General features: G+C 42.3%; 1 protein-coding gene across 1 annotated transcript in view; it reads right to left on the bottom strand.

Annotated features, from left to right (window-relative positions):
• The window catches only part of UBAC2 (UBA domain containing 2), a 208,435-nt gene that overhangs the window by 29,442 nt on the left and 151,664 nt on the right, over nucleotides 1–27,329 (bottom strand). Inside the window, exon 7 of the mRNA XM_011219272.3 lies at nucleotides 11,796–12,038. Coding sequence (XP_011217574.2) covers nucleotides 11,796–12,038 — 243 coding nt within the window. The remainder of the gene's footprint in view (nucleotides 1–11,795; nucleotides 12,039–27,329) is intronic.

Genomic DNA, 27,329 nt, shown 5'->3' with positions numbered 1-27,329 from the left:
TTATTAAGCAAAAGTCAAAATCAGTTCTGGTGCTTGTTACCATAAGTGTTTCAATAGCACAGGTGAAACTCGTCATTAAAACTGAGATCGGGGCGCCTGGTGGTTTAGTTAAGTGTCTGACTCTTGATTTAGGTTCAGGTCATGATCTCAGGGCTGTGAGATCGAGCTCTGTGATGGGCTCTGTGCTGGGTGTGGAGCCTGCTTAGGATTCTCTGTCTCCCACTCCCTCTGCCTTCCCCTCCTCCCTCTCTAAAAAGAAATGAGACTGGGTATTACTCAAGGTTTCCCCTCTTTTTACATCTCCCCCTGCAGAGAGGCCAATCATTTTCAGGTCTTCAGTGTTCACATCTCACCCCTTTACTTGTCCTCCAACCAGCAGAGTGCCTGGGTGGGCGGTGATCTTCGCTTTTGATGTCAGGTTAGCATCCAGAGAGCTTGGTGACTCTTGGATCAACTCTCTCCTCTGTACATCAAACCCAGCCAAGTCTCAAGTACACTGAGTTTTCCTTTGAAGGGGGTGTGCCACTTTTTAAATCCAACAGCCTCTTGGATGACATCACTGCCACCAACACCGTCCCTGTCCAATATGCGCAGCCCTGCAGGTGACTGACATCACTGCCACCAACGCTGCCCCTCTTCAATCCATACCAGGTGAAACTTCCTTATAAGTCCTTTCACAGTGCCCCTGCCTCCACGGAAAATCTTACCGCGTCATACCTAGGTTACTGTCCTGTTTGAAGGTCCTCCAAAACCAGACCCATTCTAAATTATTTCTTCCTCTCCCCTGAATGTTCCTTCCACTCACTGTGTCCCTCATGACAGTGTCTGCTCAAAGTGTGCCTGTCCCTAAAATGCCATCCCCTGTTCCGACTGTCCTCCCAGTTAGTACAGGACCTGGCTCTTGTCTTGTATCTGTAATTGGCTTCTTGACAATCCAAATCGTTACTGCTTGCTCTCTCTCTCTCTGCTGCACTTCTAGAGAACTCAGTCAAGTTGCTGACTTCAGAGAACATTAACACCGACTCCAGGTTTCCCTATGTGTAAAATGGGAAGCTGGTCTCGACGATCCTTAAACTAGTTATGAGTTGACCCCTGCTGTTCAATATATTAAAGAATATCTTGAACCAAGCAGTTCTCTCTCAAAATCAGCCCAATGGCCACCAGCCAGAGCTGCTGTGGGAGGGATTCCTAGGCAGACACTGGTCTAGGGGACCTCCATTTTATATTCTCCTGAACTATTCCTCAGTGTTACTGCACTGATCAAGGACCTCTATGAGCTCCTTGAGCAACCACCCCTCCTAGAACTGCAGGGTGGACAGTCCCCCAGTGAGGAAGGCAGGTGCTGAGAAATGAAGTGCTGCGTGTGGCCACTCTCAGCCCAAGGCCCATGCTCTGAGCCACAGACCATGCCTGCTTCTCACAGTCCGCCCCCCTGCCCGGGAATCCAGGCTCAACATGCATGCATAAATCTCTATCACTTTAAAAAGAATGATTTTTCAAAATCTCGGTATCGCTAATCTGTATTATAATCTCAGACAAGAGTCATTACTCACCGCTCTGGAAATTCCTGGGCTCCTCCTGTGTTATTCACAAAACCACATCTGTTAACCACAGAATCAGGCTACAGCCTGGAGTGGGTTCCATGAAATTCAAGCTTTCACAAGATGATCAGAAGATTCTGCCTGAGAAACTCCTGGGTACCCCAATGATCTTTCCTGCACTAGAATCATTTTCTGGTTTTGAAAACCCATAGGGATGGCTTTTTGGAGGGAGAAAAATTTGTAAAATGATTATGAGGATGATTTTTCTAAAATACTCCTGTTTAACATTATGTCTACTTTCAGGCACATCTCTAAATTCATTTGTGGTTTTAAAAAGTGATTAATAAGGGGCGCCTGGGTGGCACAGCGGTTAAGCGTCTGCCTTCGGCTCAGGGCGTGATCCCGGCGTTATGGGATCGAGCCCCACGTCAGGCTCCTCCGCTATGAGCCTGCTTCTTCCTCTCCCACTCCCCCTGCTTGTGTTCCCTCTCTCGCTGGCTGTCTCTGTCGAATAAATAAATAAAATCTTTAAAAAAAAAGTGATTAATAAGAGATAAGTTATGAAAAGGACTAGGATTGCTTATAACTTCTATCTCTCCAAAATACTGAGTACGTCATCGTGAGATCGTACCACACTCTTCTTTCTCATGAAGACACCAAGGCAGAATGGAAAATAGAAATGATTTTCTCGAGGTCACTTAATGAGTCAGTCTTGGAAAGGGATTAGAATTTAAATTGATCCTATCTTTCTCTTCCAAATTTTTGTCAAAAAGGTCAGTCTGATCAACTAGAAGAGCACTAGAACCATAACGGCTTCTGTAAGGAGGTACAGATCGAGATAAACAGCTTAGCTTTAATTTCACTTGAAAATAGAGTTCTTGCACCTAATTTTCATTTAATTTGCAGATTTTTATCAACTAAGCACTAGTAACTTATTCCGCACCTGATACTATACACTTCACACTCATAAAAGAAAAAGTCATAAAAGAACTAGCTCTAACTGATTAGAGATTGCTTTGTTGACAAGGCAGCAACAGCAACTGGGTGAGAATGATTTTTAAATCAAACTGCACCAAAAAGTGAAAGACCAAAGCTAAAAAGGAAAAGTGCTGAGAAGTGTGCTGAATGCCACGTGCCATCTTTAAGGCTGCCTGGGTTCATCCAGGCTGAGAACTTGCCCCTCTGGATTCACAGTGGGCTCCTTTGCTGCATGCACGTGCACACACACACACACACACACACAGACACACACGTGAAGGTACAGGTATCTAGTTTGCAGGGCTCCAGTCAGAATGTACTTCCTGCACAAACTATTTCTTAGTCCCCAGTGGATAGGCTGGGCGCGTCTCCTAGAAAAGTACTCATGACATTTTAATGTAATTGTCTTGTTCTACTCTCAGCTCAGGGAGAGGAAGGATCATGCTATGCTGTCTTGTTCACTGTGATGCTCCCCAGAGCTTGGCTGGACATTAAATATATTTTGTGGAAAGTGTTAATGGAAATTGTAGTGCTGGTGAGACCAAAAGGTAAGTTAAGAAGCTTATCAGAGGCCTAGCCAGGTGAAGGGGCAATGACAGAAACTCATTCGATGGGATAGCACATGCTAGCACAAAGGTCTACTAGGTGGGTCCTGCTGTTTAAACACATCAAGGAATAATGATGCATACTGCAACATGGATAAGTGGGCCACAAAGGACCAGACAGTGTATGCTTCCATTATAAGAACAGTCCAGAACAGGCAAATCTAGAGAGAACACATTAGCGACTGCCTAGGGCTAGGGGTATGGGGAGATTGAGGAGTGAGCGCTGCAGGGCGCAGTTTCTTTTTGGGGTAATAAAAATGGTCTGAAATTGAATGTGCTGATGGTTGTACAACTCTGTCCATATATTAAAAATCACTGAATACTTGTATACTTTAAAGAGATAAATTGTAAGGTATGTGAATTCTATCTTAATAAAGTTATTAAAAAACTTAAAAACATGGAGAACTTGAGAGCACTTTTAATAAACTAAAAATATTTTATTAAATTCAAAATACTTGATTAATGATAGGAACACTCATGATTTGCAAGGCAGATATGACTCATAATAATGTATATGTTAGGTGTTACCTGACAACTGTTGCTGGGGTAGATAGAGAAACAATTTTCACAGCCACAAAGTGTAACTAAGAGGGTGAGAGAATACAGCTAGCTCAGTTCAACTGAACACTGCAAAAATAACTGAAATGCACCTATGAATAATGGTGAGCTGCTGTGGGCAGCAACATCTTCTTTCCTTGTGGGCCAAACAGATGGCTTATTACTGAAAACAGAGGTGATAATCACCCAGGAAGCACTGGGAAGCCCAAAGAAGTGAAGAGGCAATCAAGAAATTAGCCCCAACAGCCTCCATCGCGTTCCTGACAAAACTCCCACTTGGCTTACACCGAGCATGGTGCCTCCACAATGGGCTTCACCTAAACTTTGCTTCCAAGGGAAATGGAGATTTTTCCAGAAGTACCCTCTGGAAAGTTCAATCACCAAGTCTGCATTGTGGCATATAATGGCATTAACATCATCCGCCAACAAAGAAAATGGCGGACACACAACTAACAGATGATTGGAACCCAGAGAGAATTAAGACTTCTTGGTAAAGCTTCGCTTAGAAAGCTGCTGGCTACATAATCTTCTAGAGCAGCGGGCTGGCAAAGTTCTTTTTATCAAAGGTCAGACAGTGAATGTTTGAGGCGCTGAAGACCAAGAGGCAAAACTGAAGATCCTCTGTAGGTACTCACAGAACCACCAGAAATGCAAAACCGTTCCGAGCTTTGGGTTTGGCCCACAGGCACAGCCTACTGACCCTTCTTCTAAAGGTTACAAGTTTTTAAGAGGAGTAACTATCAGGTCAGCTCCTATATCAGAACCCCCTCTCAAACATCCCGAGAACCAGAACACTGATGTGCAATGAGATCATAACTAATACCTGACAGGTTATTCTGGTGTATAAAGTAATTCTGCATAAATTCTTTTATCCTCATGACAACACTATTAGGTAGATTGTGTACAGATCTCCTGTCAGCCCAGGGTTGATCCCTTAACTGCAAATTCCTTGCTCCTTCATTTACATTCTGCTGCTTTTCTATTGTGAGCACCTGGCTTTCTTCCACCATGACTGGCAGAGAGACCCCTACAAGCCGAGAAGCTGTGGAGATGCACGCAGCAACCCCATTCAAATGTTCATGACTGTGGGGAATTTCAGTGGCCGCCCTGGAGGTTTGAACGCACAGACACTCTGCAACGCTTGACTGTGGCCATTTACTGTCATTCCGTGAAGGAGTGCTGTCTCGCCACCACAAATATCCTGAAAACACGGAATCCCCATCACCTCCCCCACTGGTCCTCTTCCTCCAGGGTCACCTTTTCCACTCATCACTCAGATTACCGCCAAAATAATCCTTCTTAAAAACAAACCTAACCTGCTCTCCTGCTTACAAGGCCTGACTCGTGACAGCTTGCAGAACAAAAGGAAAAACAACTCTTCATGTGGCTGAAGACCGGCTCTGTCCGGGCCTCTGCACTCTCCCCGGCCCCTTCCTCTGGGAAACCTGAGCTCAGGCAAAGGCAATTACTTGTCGCTCCCACAGCTGTTTTGAGCCCCTCTGCGTTTTCTCCCAAGGCTCCCTAGGCCTGAAACACCTACCTGAATGCTGGCATCTTCAAGGTCCCCCTCAGCCACAGAGGGGGATTAGGACTCTGGTTTTGCTGCACATGAACTCCAGCAGGGACCCAGCACCTGCTACTGACTCGTCTCTCCTCCCCTAGTGGGCTGCAAATCTCTTGAGGGCCAGAGCAGTGTCCTTGGTCCCTCAATAGGACCAAAAGAGACAAAAATAAGTAAAACACACAGCTCCTGGCCTTCAAGAGCTCACATACTATTCGATGAATGAATAAAGCACAAACCTGTGAAAAGTTATGTAATGGCCCCGAGTGGAAAAATGGTGTGCAGCTGCAAGTACCCAGATGACTGAGCTGGGCCCAGCCATGCAGCCAGCGACTCTGTTGGGGGAGAGGCGCGGAGCCATCGCGCAGCTAACGCCCTGCCCCACATGAATGCCCGGAGGAGTGGGAGGGCCACGGGCATGCAGGGCGAGGAGAACCAGAAGGAAGGACTGGGGCCTTACCCTGCGGTAAACTCAGTGATCGTCACTATGAGTCCTTGAGACAATCGTCCAGGGGCTTTTTGGCAGTAAGTCCCAAGGCCGTGTCCAGAAAGATCACATTACAGTGCCTGATGAACCTCAGGACGCTGCACGCTGACCCTGTCGGTGCTCTGATCTCGAGCTAGAGGAAGCAAGGTCTACAGTCGTCCCACTGTTCACGGTCCTTCAGAGCCATGGAATCTGTATACACCGCGGAGCTTCTAAAAATGTCTGCGGGAGTACAGCCTCACGGTTAACTCTAAGGAACGTAGCGGGTCCTGGAATGGCGCCAGTTGCTCAGAACAGAAGTGATGCGTGTGTCCCCGCTTACAGTCCACGTGCAGCTCCTCCATGTGGCATCCCCACAGAGACCCCTTGCAAAAGTGAACTGATTCTTGCTGAGTCTAGTGGTCTTTTCCTCCTTAAGATCTCTGCTTGGCTTTTAATTTGGGGGGGGGTGGGACCTGAATCTGAACACCCACTCTCCCTCAAACATTCTGTTCTCCCTGGCTGCTGAACTTTACGGTTTTCTCCTTACCTCCCTGGAACTGCTTCCTTCCTCCTCTTTGTGCTCTGGAAACGTGGGTCTCAGGGCATTTTTAATGGTTTGCTTCATACTTGTCCTCCCAGAGGAGGTATTTGTAATGGTCACCCAGGCCTGACTATTCACCTGTATTCAGATGGCCTCAGTACATTAGTTCTGTAAATATTTATTGTTCATATATTTAATCATTAATTCCCCAAATATGTGAGTTCCTATCCTGTGCCAAGCATTATTCACATACTGGAGATACAAAGAAAAAAGTCTCCACCCACCCCGATTCACACTACTGGTGGAGACAGGGAAGTAAATCGGGGTGAGGCGCCTGATCGTGGTGAGCACCGTGAAAGAGACCCCAGGGGCTGTGGGAGTACGGAGAGGATCAAGGCGGCCGGGAGGCTGCAACAGGCTTCCCAGAGGAGGCGATATTTGAAAGGAACACTGAAGAGTGAACAGGAATTAGGCAAGCAAACCCTATGTGTGCTGGGGGTGGGGAAGTCTGTTGCAGGCAGAGCACGGGGCAGAAGCGAGGGCAAGAGGTGAGAAACACTGGGGCGCTGATACACTCCAACTAGCTGAGCGAGCTTAGCCGAAGGCTGCGCGTGGGGCCGGGCGAAGACACATGGCTGAGACGCAGGAAGGGCTCCGGGTAATGAGTGTTAACTACCTTGAAAGCCACGAAGGGCTTCTGAAGAAGTGTGGTGGAGTGAAACAGTCAGATTTGTGCCGTCAAAGAGATCACTCTGGGGGATGACTCGTGGGGCCGGGAGGGGAGACAGAGTTGTGGCATTACTCCAGGCGCTAAGTGATGATCAGCTAAGGCAGTGGGACGGGGACAGGGGATGGCAGCGATGGTGGCTTTCTACTCGCCAGGTAAAGCCAAGACGTTCTGGCTTGGCTCTTTGGGCAGGTGATGGTGCTCTTCATTCAGGGAGGGAGTGAGGAGAAGAAGCCAGTTTAGCAAAGAAATGGAAGACTTCATGTGCCCATAGAGCGTGCAGGTGCAGATGTCCGGTAGGCGGGGGATGTTTGGGTCTGGAGCCCAGGAGAGAGGGAGTCCAGTCCGTAATCCAGATCTGGCTGCTGGAGCTGACGGTGGGGTGAACGGCAGGGACTGGGGGTCACCTGCTAGGATGACACAGCCTTGAGAAACAACAGGGAGCGAGTGGAGAGGTGCTCAATAAGGACAATGCCCTGATCCTGGCCACAGCGCTCACGCAGCTGAGAGCTGGATTTAAAGATCATCTATCTGACTCCTCCTCCCTGCTCTCTCCTTTTGCCCTTCCACTGTACACACTGCAATGTGACAGATTTTTCTAGAACACTGTCCTGCCTTTACTACCAGCTAAATCACATTTCACAGCCTCCTATGTCAAAACCCAAATGTGCTGTCAGGTTTAAACACTCCTCCCTCTATTACAGGTTCAGCACAATTTCCCCGGCTCTCACTTGCACCCGGCCCTGCTTCAGCTGGGGCGGGGCGGGGGTGTGTGTGGAATCCTCCTCAAGGTCTTCCTTTCCGGGCCTCTTTATCACCTCGAGGCCTGCACCACTCCTGCTGGTCCTCTGCTTGGGGATAATCTGCCTCATCTCAGCCCACCCAATCCTGCCTGTCCTCCTAGGCCCTGAAACCACACAGTATCAGGCCACACTGACAGCGCTCTTCTTGGCTATCTTATGCCCTGGGTGCTCATGCCAACGTTTCGTTGTTCCAGGATGTTATCTAATTCAAGTATATCTGCCCGAGCTCCCTGAAGTTGACTGCAGCATCATTAGGAGAAAAGACATGTTTTTCACTTCTCTTGTGCCCAAAGAGTACCCACCAGCCTCGTTCAGAGAGTGTCAAATAACAACCGACTGTGACCCCAGAGCCAAGTGAGGACCACAGGTGAGTGGGTGACAGAGCGCACTAAGCTGCTGCCAGGTGGGGAGGTGAACTATGACAGCACAAGGCAAAAGAAATATAAAGGAATACAATGAAACAAGACTTGAGCACTATATTGGAATGCTTATCTACCAGAAACATCTACTGCAGAAGAGGGAGACAGAATGACTCAGCCAACTGACATCAGCCAGCCTCTATCACCAGCCACCCCAGTGCTGGCACAGCAACAGAGTGGCCATGATGGCAGGGATGGAGGCTCTGCATGGGCCCCACTCTTTGGGCTGGACTAGCTACTGACAGTAACAGGGACCAATGCTGAGCCCTCACACACCACCATCCCTCAAAGAGAAGCAACAGTCAGCGCAAGACAGACTATGCCGCACCCTTTTCACTCTGGAAGGGACAGTGTTAGGAACTGAAAGCTGCCCACCCCCAAATTCACAGGTTGAAGTCCCTACCCCCAATGTGACTAGCTTTGGAGATGGGGCCTTTAAGGAGGTAATTAAGGTTAAACGAGATCATAAGGGTGGGACCCTAATCCAAGAAGCCTGGTGTCCTTATAAGAAGAGACACCAAGAGCACGCACACTCTGGGAAAGGGCCGTGTGAGGACAGAATGAGAAGGGTGTCATCTGCAAGCCAGGGAGAGTCCTCTCCAAAAACCAACCCTGCTGGCACCTTGATCTTGGACTTCTAGTCTCCAGGACAGTAAGAAAAGAATTTCCTGTTGTTCAGACCACCTAGTCTGATACTCTGCTGTGGCAGCCTGAGCTGACTACAAGGGCAGCAGTTCACCTTCACTGGAACTGACATACCTTCTGGTTCTAGGTCTGCTGCCTCTTCTGTCAGCCAGCACCACCATCTGTGGGTTTACAGAAGTTTGGTCTACTGACCAGGGTTCCAGCTAACATCCCATCAGATCACGAGGTCACTTACAACAGTGCACAGGGATGCACCGACCCTCTCACCTATCACACAACCCAGGGGCTGCCCGCTCGCCAGACCAATGAGACAGCCAGATGAATGAGCAAGAGAAATGCCAGTTTGGAGTGGATCCCCCGCAAGGATGGCACTGTGGCTCCAGCATGCAGTACAAACCCTAAATCAACAACCATTATCTGGGAGCTGTGTCCCCAGCAGGGAGAACACAAAGGTCTTGGAAATAAGAGGTAGGAGGGGAAGTGGCCCTAATGACCCTCTCACCCAGTGATCCACTTGGGAATCTGGGCTTCCTGTCCCTGAAACTAGAGTCCATGGGTTTAGAGAGCTCGCCTCTGAGGAGGGTAACACTTCCCTTGGGGACAAAGTAAGAAGGCCATTACATTTTAAGTTACAACTGTTGCCCAGTCATTTTGGGGTCTCGTGCCAAAAGAGCAGCAGGCCAGGAAAGAAATTGTTATCATGGCAGGATTAAGTAGCCGTAATCCTCAGGAAAAGGTACAGCTAGGGGGACAAAAAGTAGGAGGGAAAAACATGTGTGGCACTAGGGCATCTCCTGGTACTCACAAGCCCCGGGTTTTACAGTAAATGGACAAGGGCAGCAGACAGCCTGAGAGGCACGGTGACTGGGGGGCTCAGACCTCACAGGGATGAGGCTCTGTGTCACTTCACCACATGTGTCTTCCAGCCAATGGTGGAATGGAAAGTAGAAGAGGGAGATGACCAGTGTGGCCTGGAGACCAGCTTGAGCAGAAGGGGATCAAGTATGTCCTGCTAACCTTCCTCTTAGAGGTTTCTCCTGGGAAAAGAGTGTCACCGGAGTCTTGGAGGAGTTGCTCCAAGAACTTACATAACCAAGAAGATGCAAGCGGCATGAGGGCTGCTTTGGCCTGCTGCCCAGATCTTCAAACTCCCCAGGACTAAAGTGCTCCATCTTCCTGCTGAGGGGGGCTGCTGGAAGCTGACTGTTCTCCAAGGACACCCCCTCTGTGGATGGGGTGCATCTAAGGACAGTCAGCCAGTCGGCCCGAGAACGGCAATCTGCACCCAATGACTGGCTGGTGGAGTTTCAAGTTTCCGCCCTTGGCCAAAAGTGGTGCAATCTGGAAGGGCTCTCCTCAGCTCCACAGCTGTCAGACTGGCTCAGACCCTCTTCATAACTGTTGTTCAGCCTCCCTGTGTCCTTCACCTCCACTCCCCTGCGAGATGCTGATCCCGACAGTGTTCCCTGAGAAATTTCATGCATGCGAACGTGCCTGCGGATGCCAAGCTGAGTGATACAACTTCTCTGCCTTGCTCACAAGCATGCAATCCACAGCTATCTAATGGGGAGTCCCACGTATTCCGAAGGCACCTCAGTCAATATTTTCCTCCCAGATCTGCTCTTTTGATACTGGTGAAATGGTGCTGTCATCAATCTATCCCATTATCTAAGCCAGAAAGCTCAGCATCATACCCTATTTCTTTCTCTCCCTCATAGCTCTGCCCATTCTACCTGGAAAATATTTATACTCACCACAACTTTACTGTTTGGACACTGGTCATTCTGAGTTCTTATACTTTTCATTCTTCCTTCTCCTTCCTTGAAGAATTCAGCTCCTCCTCTTGCTACATACAAGGCTTCGTCTATAGCTTATGTTCATCTTGGATGTAATTCTCTTAAAGAACTCACTTAGCACCTAGTCAACCCTATAAAGTTAACTCCATGATCTACACCTCTAGTTCTGACCTGAGAGAGAGGTCTGTCCTCCACATTCACTATATTCACAGGTATCTTAGTTGTACGTTCCAGAGTCATCTCAAGTTCAAATACATCTGTAGGGAACAACCTATGCTTCTGTCACCTGTAGACTCAGCCATTAATAAGGGACCCCTTCTTCCACTGCAGATAGAAACTGTGAGACCCACATCTCCAGTGGGACACCTGGGATGCCACACCTGATTTCACTTCTCCAGACCACCGTGAGGCCTACAGACCTAATCCTCACACCCAGTGAAGGCAGGAGATGGGGAGATGGCACGAGAGAACAGTTTCGTCTCACATACCGCAGAGGGTAGAGAAGATAAAGAAATGAAAAGCCCAGTGTGCTGGACCGTGTAGTGCCAGAGCAGGGTCAGGCAGAAGGTTCTGGCTGACATACAGTGACCTTGAAAGACAAGTGTGCTATTGGAGTGTTTGAATACAGCAGTTTTTATAGATAAATGTACAATATTTCCTGATATTGATGACAAGGCTAAGAAAACAGCATTTGATTCACTGGCTATTCCCCTGAAACTTTCTTACCTTCTTATTTTCTCCATTTCAACCAAGGAAAATCGAGAAGTTTTACATCTGCTCTTCACTCCAGAGCACATGATAATAAGCATTTTAACAGGAAGACACTGTGGCTTTTACAAGATTATAAGAACAGATAAATATCACATCTTGTTAACTAGGTTGGTGTTTCTCTAAGAAATAATGTTTATCTAATAGAAGTAGAACAAGAATGTCCAGTTTGACCAGTCTTTCAGTGGCAAATTTTTTTTACTTTAAAAAAAAAACGAAGAAAAGCCACTATCAGAGACCTACATCCTATCTGGAAACGTCAAATTATCCACACTGCAATGCACAGGAGTAAAACGCACTCTCGGCCACACGGACAGCCATGGTGGCCAAGTGTGCTGAGGCCATGAGTGTTTCTGCATTTTGAATTACTATTCTGTTGCTTACCTGCTGTCTCTGTCGTCTCACTTGTGCAAACTGAGAGAGCATCAGCTGCCGGTCAAGCAGCTCCATCCTTTGCTGTCTCTGGATGTCGACTGTGGCCCCCATCCCAATCCTGGCTTCGGCGGTGGGTTCTGGAGACGAGAAGATGGGCTCAAGTGTCCAAGAAAAGAACTTTGCCATCCATATGGGAACGCAGAGCACCTGGTGAAGTCGGAACAGTTTGCTGTTGTAGCAGATGCCTGATGCCTGCAAGAAGAAGTCCAACGGGACTGTTTCACCGTAACCACGTTCAAGAACATGTTAACGCAGAAATCAAGAACCACAAAATACTTTAGATGGCATTTTCCTTAATTTTAGCAATGCTGGGTGAAAACCCAAACTCCTACCAAGATGCACGGTACTAAGCAGTACAAAGCAACAAAAATTTCATTTACTCAGTAAACAAATTTGTTTTTATAAAGCTAGAAGAGACAGCAAAATTCTAACCACTTCGCACTCAAAGAACTGGCAAAATATTTAAAAAACAATATTTTCTTTAACAAAAAAAAGCCATACAAGATCTGATTATAAAAACACTTTCACGCTGTACTAACTCTGTGGTTACTTATTGGCAGATGGCCATCAGCAAGAGATACTGGCAGAAAACAACTTTAATGGCCAATAATGCAATCCAGCTATATAATAAATTTATCAGAAAATAAAGACAGTCTATAATTTAGTGTTCTAATACATTTTTCAAGTATTGATTTTTCTAGTTTTAAAATCCTTGCCAACAGTAATTTACAATTCTATTCACAAACACACATATTTTTCATCTTTAAGGTAATTTATATGGTAACAGATATCTAAAGACTGGTTTTCTAGGTTAAAATGAGTATGGCTATTCCTTTGTAAAAAAAAAAAATCTTTAATTTTGTGAATTTGATTCTTTGGATAAATTATTCATACCAAATTAGAACATATTTGACAATGTGCTAACAGGAGAAAAGTACACTTTAATGTTTTAATAAAATTTAAATCAATTAATTAGGTAAGAATTTGTTGAGCACCCAGTATACCCCAAGCACTGTTGCAGACAGCTAAAGGACAGTGGAAGACAGGATCAACAAGGCCCTACTCTTGTAGAGGTAACAGTGGTCAGTTTGGAGAATACGGAGTGAATGAGCAAACACATAAAACAATTCCAGGTAAGCTCTGGGAAGGAAACAAAATAAAGTGGCCTGGAACAGGGACCGTTTGTAGGTCAGGAGTCAGGGAAGCTTTGGAGGAAGTGACATTTGAGCAAAGCTCCTCAGGATCATGGGACGCCAGCGATTTGAAGACTTGGGAAGAACATTTCAGGCAGTGCAAACAGCAAATGAGATGCAGCGGTGGGCCCGGGAGCATCTAGTAGAGATCTTAGTGGGATACCCAGTGGGCAGACATAGAGAACTGCAACTCTAGGGAAAACTTAGCAGAGGTAAGGATCTGGGGGCCAGAGGCACTGATGGCAGTGAAAGCAATGGGACTAGATAACAGCAAGGGCGCAGGATGAACAACAGAAGGGAGAAGAGAACTTACGATTCAACCCAGCAATATTCTGTGTGTGGACGGATTGGGAGAAGCCAGTGAAGTCATCTGGCAGCGCTGCCAGGGACAGGAGGAAAAGGCTTAGCATCAGCGAAGAGCACAGAACAGTGTCTCAGGCTGGGAACAGCCAATGTGAACCATGCAGCTCTGTGTTCAACCAGGCCAGAGAGGAAAATGACCACCAGATCTGTCAACATGGAGGCCTCTGATGACCTTATGAGAACAGTTTCGGTGCAGTGGCAGGAGCGAAAGACAGACTGGAGCAGAGGAAAGAGTGAATGTAGAGGAGTTCTGGCTTCAAATCATTTCTATGCCACTTCTCTCAAAAACGGAACAGAAGAACAAAGAAAATGAAAAGAGAAACAAATTCCACATTCAATGAAACTAGAAAGCATCTGTAATCCTGAACCACACTAACAAAATGGAAAACACGCTGAGTAATTAGAAATTACTTGGCGCAGGGGAAGAAAGGTAAATCCAAGTGCTGGCAAGGTCCCCAAGAGCTCAGACAGGCTCAGGGATTAGGCACCAGGGTCTGTGGAAGGCAGGAGTGATGTGGAACACTAGTTACCTCCGTAGGAAGCAACCCCAATTCCTGCCCACGCCCAGCGTAGCCCATACCCACCGTCTCCCCTCCACAGGGAGACGGTAAAGCTCTGCAGGGTGTGAATCAAAGACACCCCTGAAATGTCCTTCCAGGTGAGGCCTGGGGCTCTGCCGGTGAGATTCCACGCAGAGAAAAGAGGTCCTCAGTGTAGGTCTCATAGAGCTTCCAGAAGAAGACAAAGGAGGGATTATGGAGACAACGGGACTGTATTTCAAGAGATAAGAGTTTTCCAGAATTAATAAAGAATACAAATCCCAGACTGAAAATGCAAGAGTCCCAAGAAGGATAACAAAATGAAGTTTAGGGGCGCCTGGGTGGCGCAGTGGTTAAGCGTCTGCCTTCAGCTCAGGGCGTGATTCCAGCGTTCTGGGTTCGAGCCCCACATCGGGCTCCTCCACTAAGAGCCTGCTTCTTCCTCTCCCATTCCCCCTGCTTGTGTTCCCTCTCTCGCTGGCTGTCTCTCTCTGTCAAATAAATAAATAAATAATCTTTTTTTTAAAAAAAATGAAGTTTTATATCTAGATGCACTGTAGTGAAACAAAGAAAGAAGCCCTTAAAAGTTACCAGAGATAAAACAGACCTCCTAGAAAAGAAAAGCAATTAAATATCTGCAGAAGAGCAAACTTTTAAAAAGAAAATTTTAAAACTATAAAAAAAAGCACATTAAAAAAAAATCCTAGTAATAAAGGCATCACATCCATGAATGGGAAGATGCGAAACTATTAATTTACAAATTTTCGCCAAATTAAGATACAAATTCAATATAATTCAAAATAAAATCTTAACAGCTTTTTTTTGTTGTTGTTGGAACTTAAATGGCAACTCTGAAATGCATTTGGAATATTTAAAGTTTAAGTTTTAAAAACATAATGTTGGGAGAAAGAAGCCAGACCAAAAATGCATACATTGTATGATTCCATTTTTGTAAGTGGATTGATCTGATCTATCTATCTATCTATCTATCTATCTATCTATCTATCATCTAAATCAAGTGGGAAAACGGAGCGAAGCATGAGGGTGACGACAGTCTGTCCTGGGAGAGTAGTCGGGGAGGGAGGGGCGCGAAGAGGCTGGCAGTACTCTGCCCTGCGTGGCGTTTTATGGGTGTGTTCACTTTATGGTGACTTGTTTGGTTTCATGACATTTATAGCTTATGAAAACTTGGGTGTGCTATATATATATATATATAATAAAAAAATTTTAAATAAAAAAATAAAGGATCCAGAATAGCCGAAGTAATTTTAAAGTAACATCATAAGGCTTATCAGATTTCAGGATATGATATAAAGTTTGAGTAATTAAAATAGTGTGGTCTTTATGTAGAGCTACTCAAATCGACCTGAAGAACAAGCGCATAGGAAGAGGCTCTGGAGGACGAGGGCACATGGTGCACAGCGGAAATGGTAAATCAGAGGGAGCTCTGCGTCAGAATAAAGACAGAACACAACCCCCTCTTCCCAACACCATGTGTAATCTCCCAACAGATTAAGGAAATAAATAATTCACTGAACTTGAAATCTTTCTGCACAAAATACAGAAGGCACATCTTTTTGACACTGAGCTGGGAAGGATTTTTAAATAAGGACCAGAAAGCACAAACTTTAAAAGAAAACATACATTTACTTTACAATTTAAAAGCTACCAAGTATGCCAAAAATTACTGTAAGTGAAGTCAAAGGACAAGTAAGAGCCTAGAGAAGGTCCTTAGAATTCTTGCAGTCAACAAAGGTAGTATTCAAAATACATAAGGAAACTATAAATTTATCACAGAAAGACAAGCAACCCAACTTAAAACGCAGGTAAAAAGGCAATTTCAGAAGAGGAAATTCAAAAGGACAACAAACACATGAAAAGGTGTTTATTTTCACTTGTTTTTAGGGAAATGCAATACTAAATATAGTAATTAAAAAAATGGAAAAATGTGGGATCAAGTTTTGGTAAGGATGAGAACGGAGAACCCTCACAGTCCTGAGGGAAAGTAAAGTGGTACAAGCTCTCAGGAGAGAGCCATTCGACAATACCTAAGCAGAGCTGAAGCCATGCTTTTGGGAATATTCAACTGCAGTGCTGTATGTAACAGCTAGGAAATGGAAACAAAGTGTCCCCAGGACAGTAATGGCTAAGGGCTGGCTCATTCATCCAAGGGAACACTAAACAGCCGCTAAAATTACCTTGGTATACATGTGTTAAGGTATTTTTAAATGTATCATACACTATATCCATCTTTTTACAAGATTCTCAAACATAAGAGAATAGCATATACTATTTATGGGCAGAAACTTATGTAGTAAGTACAGAACCATGGAGCATGGTTTTTTTCTACAGCAAGATAGGGGAAACAAAAAAAGCACTATCTCTGTGTGTGTATAATTTTTTTTTAACAAAGAAAGAGAAAGGAAGTAATTATGGCAAAAACATATAATGGATTGGAGGCAAGGAATTAGACATTTCTTTTCTAAAGATCTGGGTAGGAAGGAAAACAGAAAATGGGGCTGTATTGTATTGGTTTTGCTTAAGACAGAATGTTGTTATACACGAAAATAATTGATCAAAATAGAACCGTGAAATTTGAATTAAGTAAAAAATTTAAAATTTTTGGTTTTTAGTTTCAAAGTCTCAACCATGATTGTGAACTTGTCCACTTCTCCCTTTAGTTCCCTTTTAACTTCTTGTATGTAGTCAGAAACTGTTATTAGGCACGCACACACTTATAATTGACCCTTTCATCATAACAGAGTATTCCTCTTTGTTTTAGGATTACTCATACAGAAATCTATTTTGTCTGATATTAATGTGGCCATTTCAGCTTTCTGTTTCTATGATGTTTCTTTATTTTTTGCCTTTCAACTTTTTGTGTGTGTCTGTGTTTAAAGTGTGTTTATAGACAGCATATAGCAGTTTCTTGCTTTTAATTCCACATTGACAATCTCCACCTTTTGATTAGAGTGTTTAACTCTTCAGACTTAATGGGCTTACTTTTTCATAGGTGGATTTTGCTATTTGGTTTCCATTTCTCTCATCAGTTTTTTTATTCTTTGTTCCTCCTTTCCTATTTTCTTTTGGGTCAAGCCACTAGTTTTAGTATTTCATTTTAATTTGTTTACTGGGTTTTGTTTTGTTTTTAGCAATACCTCACTGCATTTTTTTCATGTGTTTGCTCTAGGGATTACAATATTCATCTTTAACTTACCACATGTGCTTAGAGTTAATACTGAATTATTTCAAGTAAATTATAGGAAACTTGCAAGAATACAGTCCCACTTAACATCACCCCGATCTAATGCTACTTTATATATTACACCGATATACTTATAAACCTAGCAATATGGTGTTATTTTTGCTTTATGTAATCATATGTCTTTTAAAGAATTAGGAAAAAATAATGAAAATGCATATTTGTTGCCTCCACTTAGGGAGTTCACAGTTTAGCAGGGGTTCTTAATTTGGAGGGTGGGGGAGTAGGTCATAGGTTCATTCAAGGAATTGATGAAAGCTAAAGATTTTCACACTTCTGCCTATGTCTACTCCTGTCCCAATGTCATGTATACACTCACCAAAATCATGTATTCAGTTTTAGTAGGGCCAACCTGTGAACAATTAGGATAATTTATAACCCCAGTAATAAACAAATATACTACTGCAAATTCTGGAAGGGATAAAATAGGACTTTTGTGCTCATTTGCTTGAATTTCATCCTAAGGGTTTGATTCCTATTTGAGTGTATGCTTTGGAAGAGGAAGAACTGTGGTTGGTTTGATGGGTTTGACTTCTGCATCTGGAACAGTGCCTGGTACAGAGTAAGGACCCATTAAGTCTTTGCTGGGAAGATGGCAATGAATAAATGTTCTAAAAAAAAAAGACATTATTTTAGATTCTTTTAAGGGAAACTGGGAAGTTGCCAACAGACACATTTTTGGTGGTAGGTTTATACTTTCCTGTATGACACAAAGGTAGAGTTTACCTGTCTATGCCTCTGGTACACCAGCATGACCTCAAGTTGTCAACTAACTAAAGTGCTATTCATAAATGTTAGGTATTCATAAAGGATTGAAATATGAAGAGCTTAAACAGTTTAGTCCTATAAATATTTGATAATCGTCACCTTATTCTATGACAAGATGGGATAACAATGATTGCATTAAATTCTCCGAGTTATACACCTCATATACCACCAAGAGCTTTGAGAGAGTATCTCTTATTATTATGCTACCTTACATTTACACACTACTTTTAACTTTAATTTTCATTATCTCAGAAACCTTTCATGTACTGGGACTCCTGAATGAGAGTTTTCTCAAAACCCGAAGTTCGTGAAAAAAGAGGCTTTAAAAATAGACCATATGCTCAGATTTGTATGTCAAGAGGCCAGGGGAAACACTAAGGGAGGGCCTCCGGTTGGCCCTGAAGCGGGAAGCCCAAGGTCAAGCTGACAGGCCCAATTACAAGGGACAAAGCAGTAGCACTGGTCTTGGGAAGGCCAGGAGTGAGATCCAGGATGACCAGATACAGTGAAACAGAACAAGGGGCATGTGTCTGAGGAGGCCAGCTAGAGCCAGGATCAGAGCGTTCAAGTGGCAGGAATCAGGAATTAGGAAAAGAAACCCAGAGGTTAGGAGACCAGAGAAAAATCTAGGCCACATGCAGTTGAAAACCTACCCCAAAGAGCTATGCCACAGCCCTGGGTTAGTGCTAGGAGCTCCCCATAAGCCAACAGAAGCTGTTACCTCATAAATCTGAGAATGTAAAACAACAGGAAATTGTTTTCTTTAGGCCATTAATAAACATGGACGTCAGTTACACACTTATTCTGATTTTTCAGATTATTAGTCCTTTCAAAAGGGAATCATGAAATCATATTCATCGGGCAAATAAAGAATTTAATTTGCTGGGCAGAAAATAGGTGAAACCCTCTTGCTTATAGAGAGTAAACCTCAAGTGTCCTCTGGTCCTGCTTAGTATTAGCATGTAACCACAGCAGACAAAGGTGAGAAACCATGACTGGGCAACAACTCCCAGGTGTTTGATGATCTCTTTTAGCAGGCAAGTCTGGGTGAACAAACACCTTGCACAGTGAACTGCACTGCTGGGGTCCTGGAGACGATGGTCCCAATATTCAGAAATCTATCACCTAACAGGACAACAGGATAAACACAAGGAGCTGCTCTCCTGGGGAGAAAGAGTTGCCTCTGCAAGACAGGGACAAGCCAAGGGAACAAACATCCCTTTGCACCTAGACCTCATCATACAGACTTCACATGTACTCAAGTCCTGAGGCAACCACACTGAGGCTTTTCGTCCAACATTTATTCTTTCAACATATTCTTACTTAACATTTATTATGTGCCAGGCTGTGTTCTAAATGCTGGGATACAGCAGGGAGCAAAACAAAGAAAATTCTTGCTCTTAACAGATCTTACATTTACAGATTCCATTTCTTCACCAAAAATACTAAAGAAGGAAAGAAGAAACTTTGGATTTATTTATTTATTTATTTATTTATTTATTTATTTATTTATTTATTTATTATGTATTCATTTATGCAGAGAATATGTATGCAAATTAGAGATGCCTAAAGTTATTTCTGCCATTTGTGATTAATTATGAAATTAATTATGAAATTATGAAATGATTATTCTTTTCATAACAGAATCATGTGGCTTTAGCATTTATCGAAAGAGTCTTTGCCATCTTGTTCTTTGTCAAGTGCAAAAATGATTCAGATGAATTTCCTATAGCTCTCATCTTTTACTATCATCTTGAAATACCTAATTAAAGCCCTGGATATCCTGATTCTTGGGAGGTTACACTGGAATAAGGACAGAATTAATTAGGCTCATCACTATCTTAGGAGGCTGCAATAAACTTTTCCTTTTGGAAAATCATGTATCAGGATTATCAGGCTAAATGTGTAAAGCAGAAAACCACAAATAACAATGGCTTAAATACAACAGAAATTTATTCTCCCTCATGTTATAAAAGCTCTAACCATCTTTAGCTGCATTCCAGGCAGCAGAGGGGAGAAAATGAGGAAGGACAGAAGGACAAAAGGCTACTTTGAGGAGCCTTCCCAGAAGTCCCACCAATATATGGATTTATAGCTCACTGGACAGGATGCCAGGATTTAGTGTGATGGCTATACCCTAGATGCAAAGGAAGTATGATATTTCAGGTGGAGGCACTCCTGCCCCAAATAAGATGAAGGTTCTGCTACTAAGGAAAAGATACATGAGGAGAAAACTAGAGTCTCTAGCACATGGAAAAAGCCTTAATCAGGTGTGTAAATGTAAATACCTTTTAGTATTCCTTTTAACAAGGAGACGAACCCCCTTTAAAATTATATTCACTTCAATAAACTGATTCAAGAAACTAAAATTAAAGAGAAAATAGGCTTATATTGAAACTTGTTTCTTACATTGGTCTAAAAATAATAAACTAAAAATGAGTGTGAAGATGTAGAATGATTTATGCACTTATAGGCTCAAAGGTGAAAAACTCACTGCTTTTTTAGGCAAGGACAAGACAAGGATATCCATTCACCACCTGTATTTAACATTGTATTAGAGGTCTTAGCTAGTGATGTAAGGAAAAAAAAAATAGGCACAGAATAGAAAGAAGTAAAACATATAAACAAAATATATTTCCTGAGGACATGATCATGCATGTAATAAACCCTAAGGAATCCACAAAAAAGCTGCCAAAAATTATAAACAAAGATAGCAAAATTGCAGGACACAACAGCAATATACATAAATCAACTGCATTTCTATATACTAGCAACAAACAATTGGGATAAAAATTATAAAAACGACTCCATTTAAAATACTATCAAAACCCACACATACTGAGGAATATATTTAATAAAAGAAATGCAACGCCTATACACTGAAAATTTAAAAACTGTAAAGGGGAATTAAAAGATTTGCTAAATAAATGTGGAAATATACCATGTTCATGGATTGGAAGACCTGATATTATTAAAATGCTTATATTAGTTATCTATTACTGGATAACAAATTACTCAAAACCCAGTGGCTTAAAACAATAAGCACTGGTTATACAAACAGCTTATAAGGGTCAGAAATCTGAGAGCAGCTTCGTTGGGTGGCTGTGGTTCAAGGTCTCTCAGCAGGCTGCAGTCAAGATGTCAGTCTACCTGTGCTCATCTGAAGTTTGACTGGACTAGATGAACTGGAAGATCAGTTTCCAAGGTAGCTCAAAAACACAACTGGCAAGTTAGTGCTGACACACTACCGTGTGACCTCTCCAAATCGCTGCTTCACTATCCTTGAGACATGGCAGCTAGTTTCCCCCAGAACAAATGATGTGAGAGGGAGCAAGATGGAACCATCTGTGTCTTTTATGATCTGCTCTTTGGAGTCACACACCATCATTTCTGCCATAGTGAATTGCTAAGTATAGCCCACGCTCTAGGAGGGGAAATTAAACTCCATTTCTTGAATTATAAAAGGATTTGTGGGCATATTTTTAAATTATCACAATGGCAATTCTCCCCAATTGATCTATAGTTTCAGTGCAATCCCAAATAAAATCTTAACTGCTTTTTTTTTTTGAAGAAATTATAAGTTGATTTAAAAATGCATATAGAAAGTCAATGTTCCAAAAATAGCTAAGCCTGTTTTGAAAAAAAGAACAACGCTGGAAGACTTACATTACCTGATTTCAACTTAACATAAAGCAAAAGTACTCACGACAGTATGGTATTGGCGTAAGGACAGACATATAAATCACTGGGATACAAAAGAAAGCCAGGAAATACACCCACACTAGTCAGCTGACTTTCAACAAAGGTGCCAAGGTAATGAAAGGAGCACTGAGTCTCTTCAACAAATGATGAAATGATGCCAGATATCTGTATGAAAGAAAATAAATCTCAACCTTTACCTCACAAGAATTATTCAGATGGGATCCTGGATTTAAATCTAATAGCAAAAACTACTACATTCTAGAAGAAAATACAGAATAAAATCTTTATGGCCTTGGATTAGCAAAGATTTCTTAAATAAGACATCAACAGCAGAAACTATTTTAAAAATTGAGAACTGAATTAATCAAGATTAAAAACTTTTGTTCATTGAAAGACATAGTTAAGAAAACAAAGAGGCAAGCCATAGACTGGGATAAAATTTTTACAAAATATATCCAACAAAGAGCTTATGTCCAGAATATAAAAATAATTCTTTTAACTCAATTATAAGACAAATGTAACCCAATGAAAAAGTGTGTAAAATATCTGAACAAATACCTCACAAAGGAAGCTATACAAATGTCCAGTAAGCACAAGAAAAGATGTTTGAACCACTAGGTATTACAGAAATGCAAATTAAAGCCACAAGGTATCACTACCTGCCAACTAGAATGACTAAAGTTAAAACAACTGACAAGGCCAAGTGTAAGGAAGGATGTGAACCGACTGGAACTCATGTATTGATGGTGGAAATGGAAAATGGTACAGTCACTTGGTAGAATCATACTATATTATTTTATAACGTTAAACATACATCAATCATATAACCCAGCAATTCTCCTCCTAGGTATTCACCAGAGAGAAGTAGAAACCTATCTATGTCCACTATGTTCATTGTTGAATTTTATTGTAGATAAATAACACTTTACTAAATAAAAGGAATAAAAGAAGTTTTCCTAAGAAAGTGAATGTGAAGATCTAGAAAGATCTAGACATCTCTACATAAAAATCTTTTTTTCTATTTTATAAAAGAGGAAGGACTTTAGCAGACTAAAAACAATCTTTAGTAACAAAAACTTCTAGTGTCTTGAAAATTTCTCAGCTAACATGAGAACTTTTTGATAATATGCTATGCCATTGTTTATAATTAATAAATTCAAAATCACATGCATTGATTTACCATAGTCCTTTCCCACAGATTATCATCAAGATAGAAGAGAAATATCAACACAATCAGTCCCAAAGATGAAGGAACATTGGATGCTTCTATTTAAAACACACACACACACACACACACACACACACACCAAAAAACAGTTTAAAGAGATAACCAAAACTGACTGAAGACCTTCCATCTCTTGATAGAAAAACAACATGAAGACCCTGTGAGAAAATGCTCTGTGCTGCAACCGTCATGATAATCTACCAGTGATCATCTAAAATTTAAAAGTATGGGTGTTTTCTTGGTAACCTTGTCCTTATCTTCCTTTTTGACCAGCAGCACTGTTGAACAAGGTTAATGTATTTTAAATCACCCTTTAAACTTTTTCAAAGCCATTTTTAATTTCATTTTCTTATACATGATAATGCCAGAAACAAGGCAATGAACTGTTTGTTGAAAGGTGGGGACTGAGCTGCACTTTTCATCCATTATATGGAGAACCAGTTAAATATCTTGTTCCTAGAAGAGCAAGTATAGCTATATGCTGGATTCTTCACATCAGGAGGTTAGTAGAGTCTGTCAATGGGATAACGTTTTCTTGGATATTGGTCAGCCCACAAAATTCATACCAAAGGCTACAGAAAGTTGAGATGTGCCTTTTGGCACCTCTGGGTACTTTTAAAATTTCTTCATATCCAGGATCTCCCTCCGGAATCCTGTCTACACTGATGATGAACAGGGCCTCATCTTAGTGGTGTAGTCAAGGGAAGATCTAAGAATAGCTTTGTATGTGTCTTGTGGTTGAAAAAGACATGGATGAGCACCTTGAAAGGTACAGTGGGAGGCAATTGACCCATGCACTGGGACCAGAACACCTGGCCTTTGGTCCTGTGACATCATATATCAGTTGTACAATCTGAACTTCAGCCGCCCCATCTCTGAAATCTTTAAATTGGGAAGCCCAGTTTCTCTACCACAGTAGAGATTGTGTCAAGAACCTAGTAAGGCAGTACACACTGAAAGCACCCTGACAGTCACAAAGTATTACAGTGTTTTATAGCACAGAAATCATTATTTTGTGAATTTTGTGAATAGTGAATTTTGAAATTCTGTAATTATTTATAGAATATAGATAAAATATCAGACATTGTGCTATGCACTGGGGAAGATAAAGAATAGTGTATAATTCCTAAATTCAAAGACAGGGCTGACTCAGAAAAAGCTTCAGAGTCAGGACTTAAATAGGTAAGATTTTGCTAGGAAAAGAAGAGATCTAATGGTGAAAGAAGGGATATAGTTGGAAGAAACTGCATGTGGTTATACAAAGCTACCTCTTAAGAGCATAAACACTAACGCTAGAAGACCTGCATTTGAATTGTCTTCATTCCTTACTAGCTTGTATTCTTAGCAAATTACTTAATCCTCTGTGCCTTGGTTTCATTTATAAAATGAGGATAATAGTCCCTACCTTCATCAGGTTTTTATAAATGCTAATTAAGATCATATTTATAAAGTGCTTAGAAAAGAGCTTATTAGTCTGCTTTCTCTAGGCTATTCTATGGTAACAAATGATCCTGAATTTCAGCAGCTTACAGCATTCTCATTCATCTTACATGTTGGCCATAGCCATGCTCCATGTGTCTCCTTTATTCCAAGGTCTGGGCTGAAGGAGTAGCTTCTATCTGGCACGTGCTTTTCTCACGGCAAAGGGAACAGAGGAACGGTGGAATCGTGCAGTGGCTCTTAAAACTTCTGCTTGAGAAGCATTCATCATTTCTGCTCATGTTTTAGTGGCTAATGTAAGTCACAGAGTAAAGCGTGATGGTAACAGATCACACAGAGGCCCTATAGGGAGGCCCCCAGGAGAGAGGGGCAGCAAATATTCTGAACAAACAAAAATATTTGTTTGAACAAATAATATCATCTACCACAAGTACATGGTACATAGTAACATGCCATGTGTTTGTTAAAGAAAAATTAGTGATTGGACAATGGCACAGATCCTGAGACAGGACAAGGTGTTCAGAAAGAGTCAAACTTAGAGTCTCTGAAGTATATGGTACATAGGGATTGATTGGTACATGAGAAGGCCAAATTTTGAAAGGCTTTGTAAAGAGGCTAGGGGAGCGTCTGGGTGGCTCAGTCCATTAAGCATCTGTCTTCAGCCTCCAGGGATTGAGCTCCACATCAGGCCCCCTACTCAGCAGGGAGTCTGTTTCTCCCTCTCCCTCTGCCCTTCCCCCTGCTCATGTTCTTTCTCTCTCTCTCTTTCAAATAAATAAATAAAATCATTAAAAAAATGAAAAGATGCTAGGTTTTCACCTATAGGTAAAAGATGAGTTGCAGCAATAAAAATTTTATACCTGTATCTTATAAGGTACTTCTGTGACAGCTTTATCAAGACACTGTAAATAATAATTTCATTTATTCTGCACTGAACATGGAAAAATTAAAGTCTACTGGTCACTCCCTCCCTGTGGATACCTGTCTAACAGGACATTCGTACTGTCAGCCCTGGACTAAGTTACAACTGTCATGCCAAGGCAGAGGACAGCAGGTTTCTTTCAGTAGGTCGTGGCTACCTGTGGTTGGGATGGAGGATGGGGGCAGAGAGAGGACAGGAAGGAGAGGGGGCTAAGAGGGAAGGAACGAATGAGAGAGAGAAAATGTGTGTGTGTGATGTGAGATGGACTAATAAGCACTCCATTTGGGGTCGGAATTATAAACGCCACATTGACTATAAGAAGGTGAAAGCACCCTCTACATCTGGATGTTTCCTGGGAAGTCACTGCTGTCTTTCCACTACTATGAGTGGCCTTCGACAAGCCCAGCCAACCTCACAGCTCCAACCAGCCTTGACTTCCCTCCATTACATCTGTCATTTCAATGAACTGATGGAACTAATCTTAATCCCTAAAGTTCAACTGAAAACCTCAGGCATCAGATGAGTTATCTGACCCACTCTACTGTACCATTCTTTGGTCAGTCCAGAGAAGAAACATAAGAGAAGAAAAAAAGGAAAAGGAAGTATGGAGAGAAGAAAAAGACATGAAAAGGAGGGGAAGGACCAGAGGACCCGACATATCATTCTCATTCACCACAGAGCAGTCAGGGCTCTAAAACTTACTCCACACAAGTTTGGATTTCCACAGATTATGCAAGCTCCATAAGCTTCCCCCGTAATGTTACACCATGACTTGGAAAGCCAACCAACACATGGTTCTGTTCGATGCTTTTTCTTTTACAGTTACCATAAGACAATGTTTTATATTTTTTCCTTAAAACTATTGTGGATGGAAGAGAAAAAAGCAATCATCCCACACATGAGGCATCCTGACTCCTACAAGATTGCTCACTTTTCCCTTCCTCTTTTTTATGATTTACAAACCCTAATAAAACTCCTGTAATCTCAGACTGTCATGAAGTTTTTTGTTTAAAAAGCTTTAAAGATCCCCACTGCCTGCAGAAAAAAATACAAACTCAAACCACATTCAGACTCCTAAATAATCTGGTGTCAATCTATGTTTCTAATCTTGTTATTGGGTAGGACAGATTTTTTTTTTTTTTTACATTAAGGTTGCTTGATCACGAGATAATCAAAGTCTGATATATTCTACAGAACAGGGAATGAATGCAGGAAATGGGTAGGCTGTGAAGGGGAGTTCAAGGCGAGGAGCCTGGAGTCTGAGAAATACAGGCCTGTCTGTTAACTCACCCCCAAATAGATTGAAAGAAGACCAAATGATGATAAATATGTGAATTGTAAAAAGAAAATTGGCAAAAGCAGGCTCTTTCTGTTTTAATCATTCCAGAATCAGCTTAGGCCTGAGACTTCAACTTTTGAGAATTAGGGTACATCCCAGTGGTAATGATTCACTACTATGATTCATAAAATGGCAGAAAATGAAGAAGTGCAGGGATATGGAGAGCCCAAAGGCTCTCTGCAGAACCACAAAAAGAACTTAAATACAGTTCAGTAAGTAAGCAACACATTCTTCACGGAAAAGAAGTATTAATGTGTAAGAAGATGAGAGAACTTGTGACTATGTGAAGAGTGCCCCCGATTTTTGAAGGTCTCTTACCAAAGATACTGAGAAGAACAGTCACACACAATAATGAGAGGAAAGCAGAAGCAGACAGATACGAACATCTTTGAAGTTCATGCTTAATTGAGACATTTCCCTTGGCTGCTGTCGCCAAGCTTTCCAATTACAATTTTCCAATCTTTCACGGAAACAGTTGTATTTTAAATATTAAATGGTGGTATTAAAAACCAGAATTGCCAAAGGAAGAAGGACACAACATAAAACACATATCAGTGATACATGTGAGTAATCTCAAAGGACTCTTTAAGTAAATCTGAATGCCCCTTACCTTTCTGGCAGCAGGTAGACTCACAGATCACGAAATGGAACTCAAGAGGGACAGCGGTCCCAGGCAACTAACTTAGTATTGCCCCTGGTAAACTAAACACCTTCCCCCTCTCAATCCAGG

Source organism: Ailuropoda melanoleuca, chromosome 7 (genome assembly GCF_002007445.2).
Source record: "Ailuropoda melanoleuca isolate Jingjing chromosome 7, ASM200744v2, whole genome shotgun sequence".
In the NCBI taxonomy this organism is placed as follows: Eukaryota; Metazoa; Chordata; class Mammalia; order Carnivora; family Ursidae; genus Ailuropoda; species Ailuropoda melanoleuca.
This window is presented reverse-complemented; position numbering and strand designations above follow the sequence as displayed.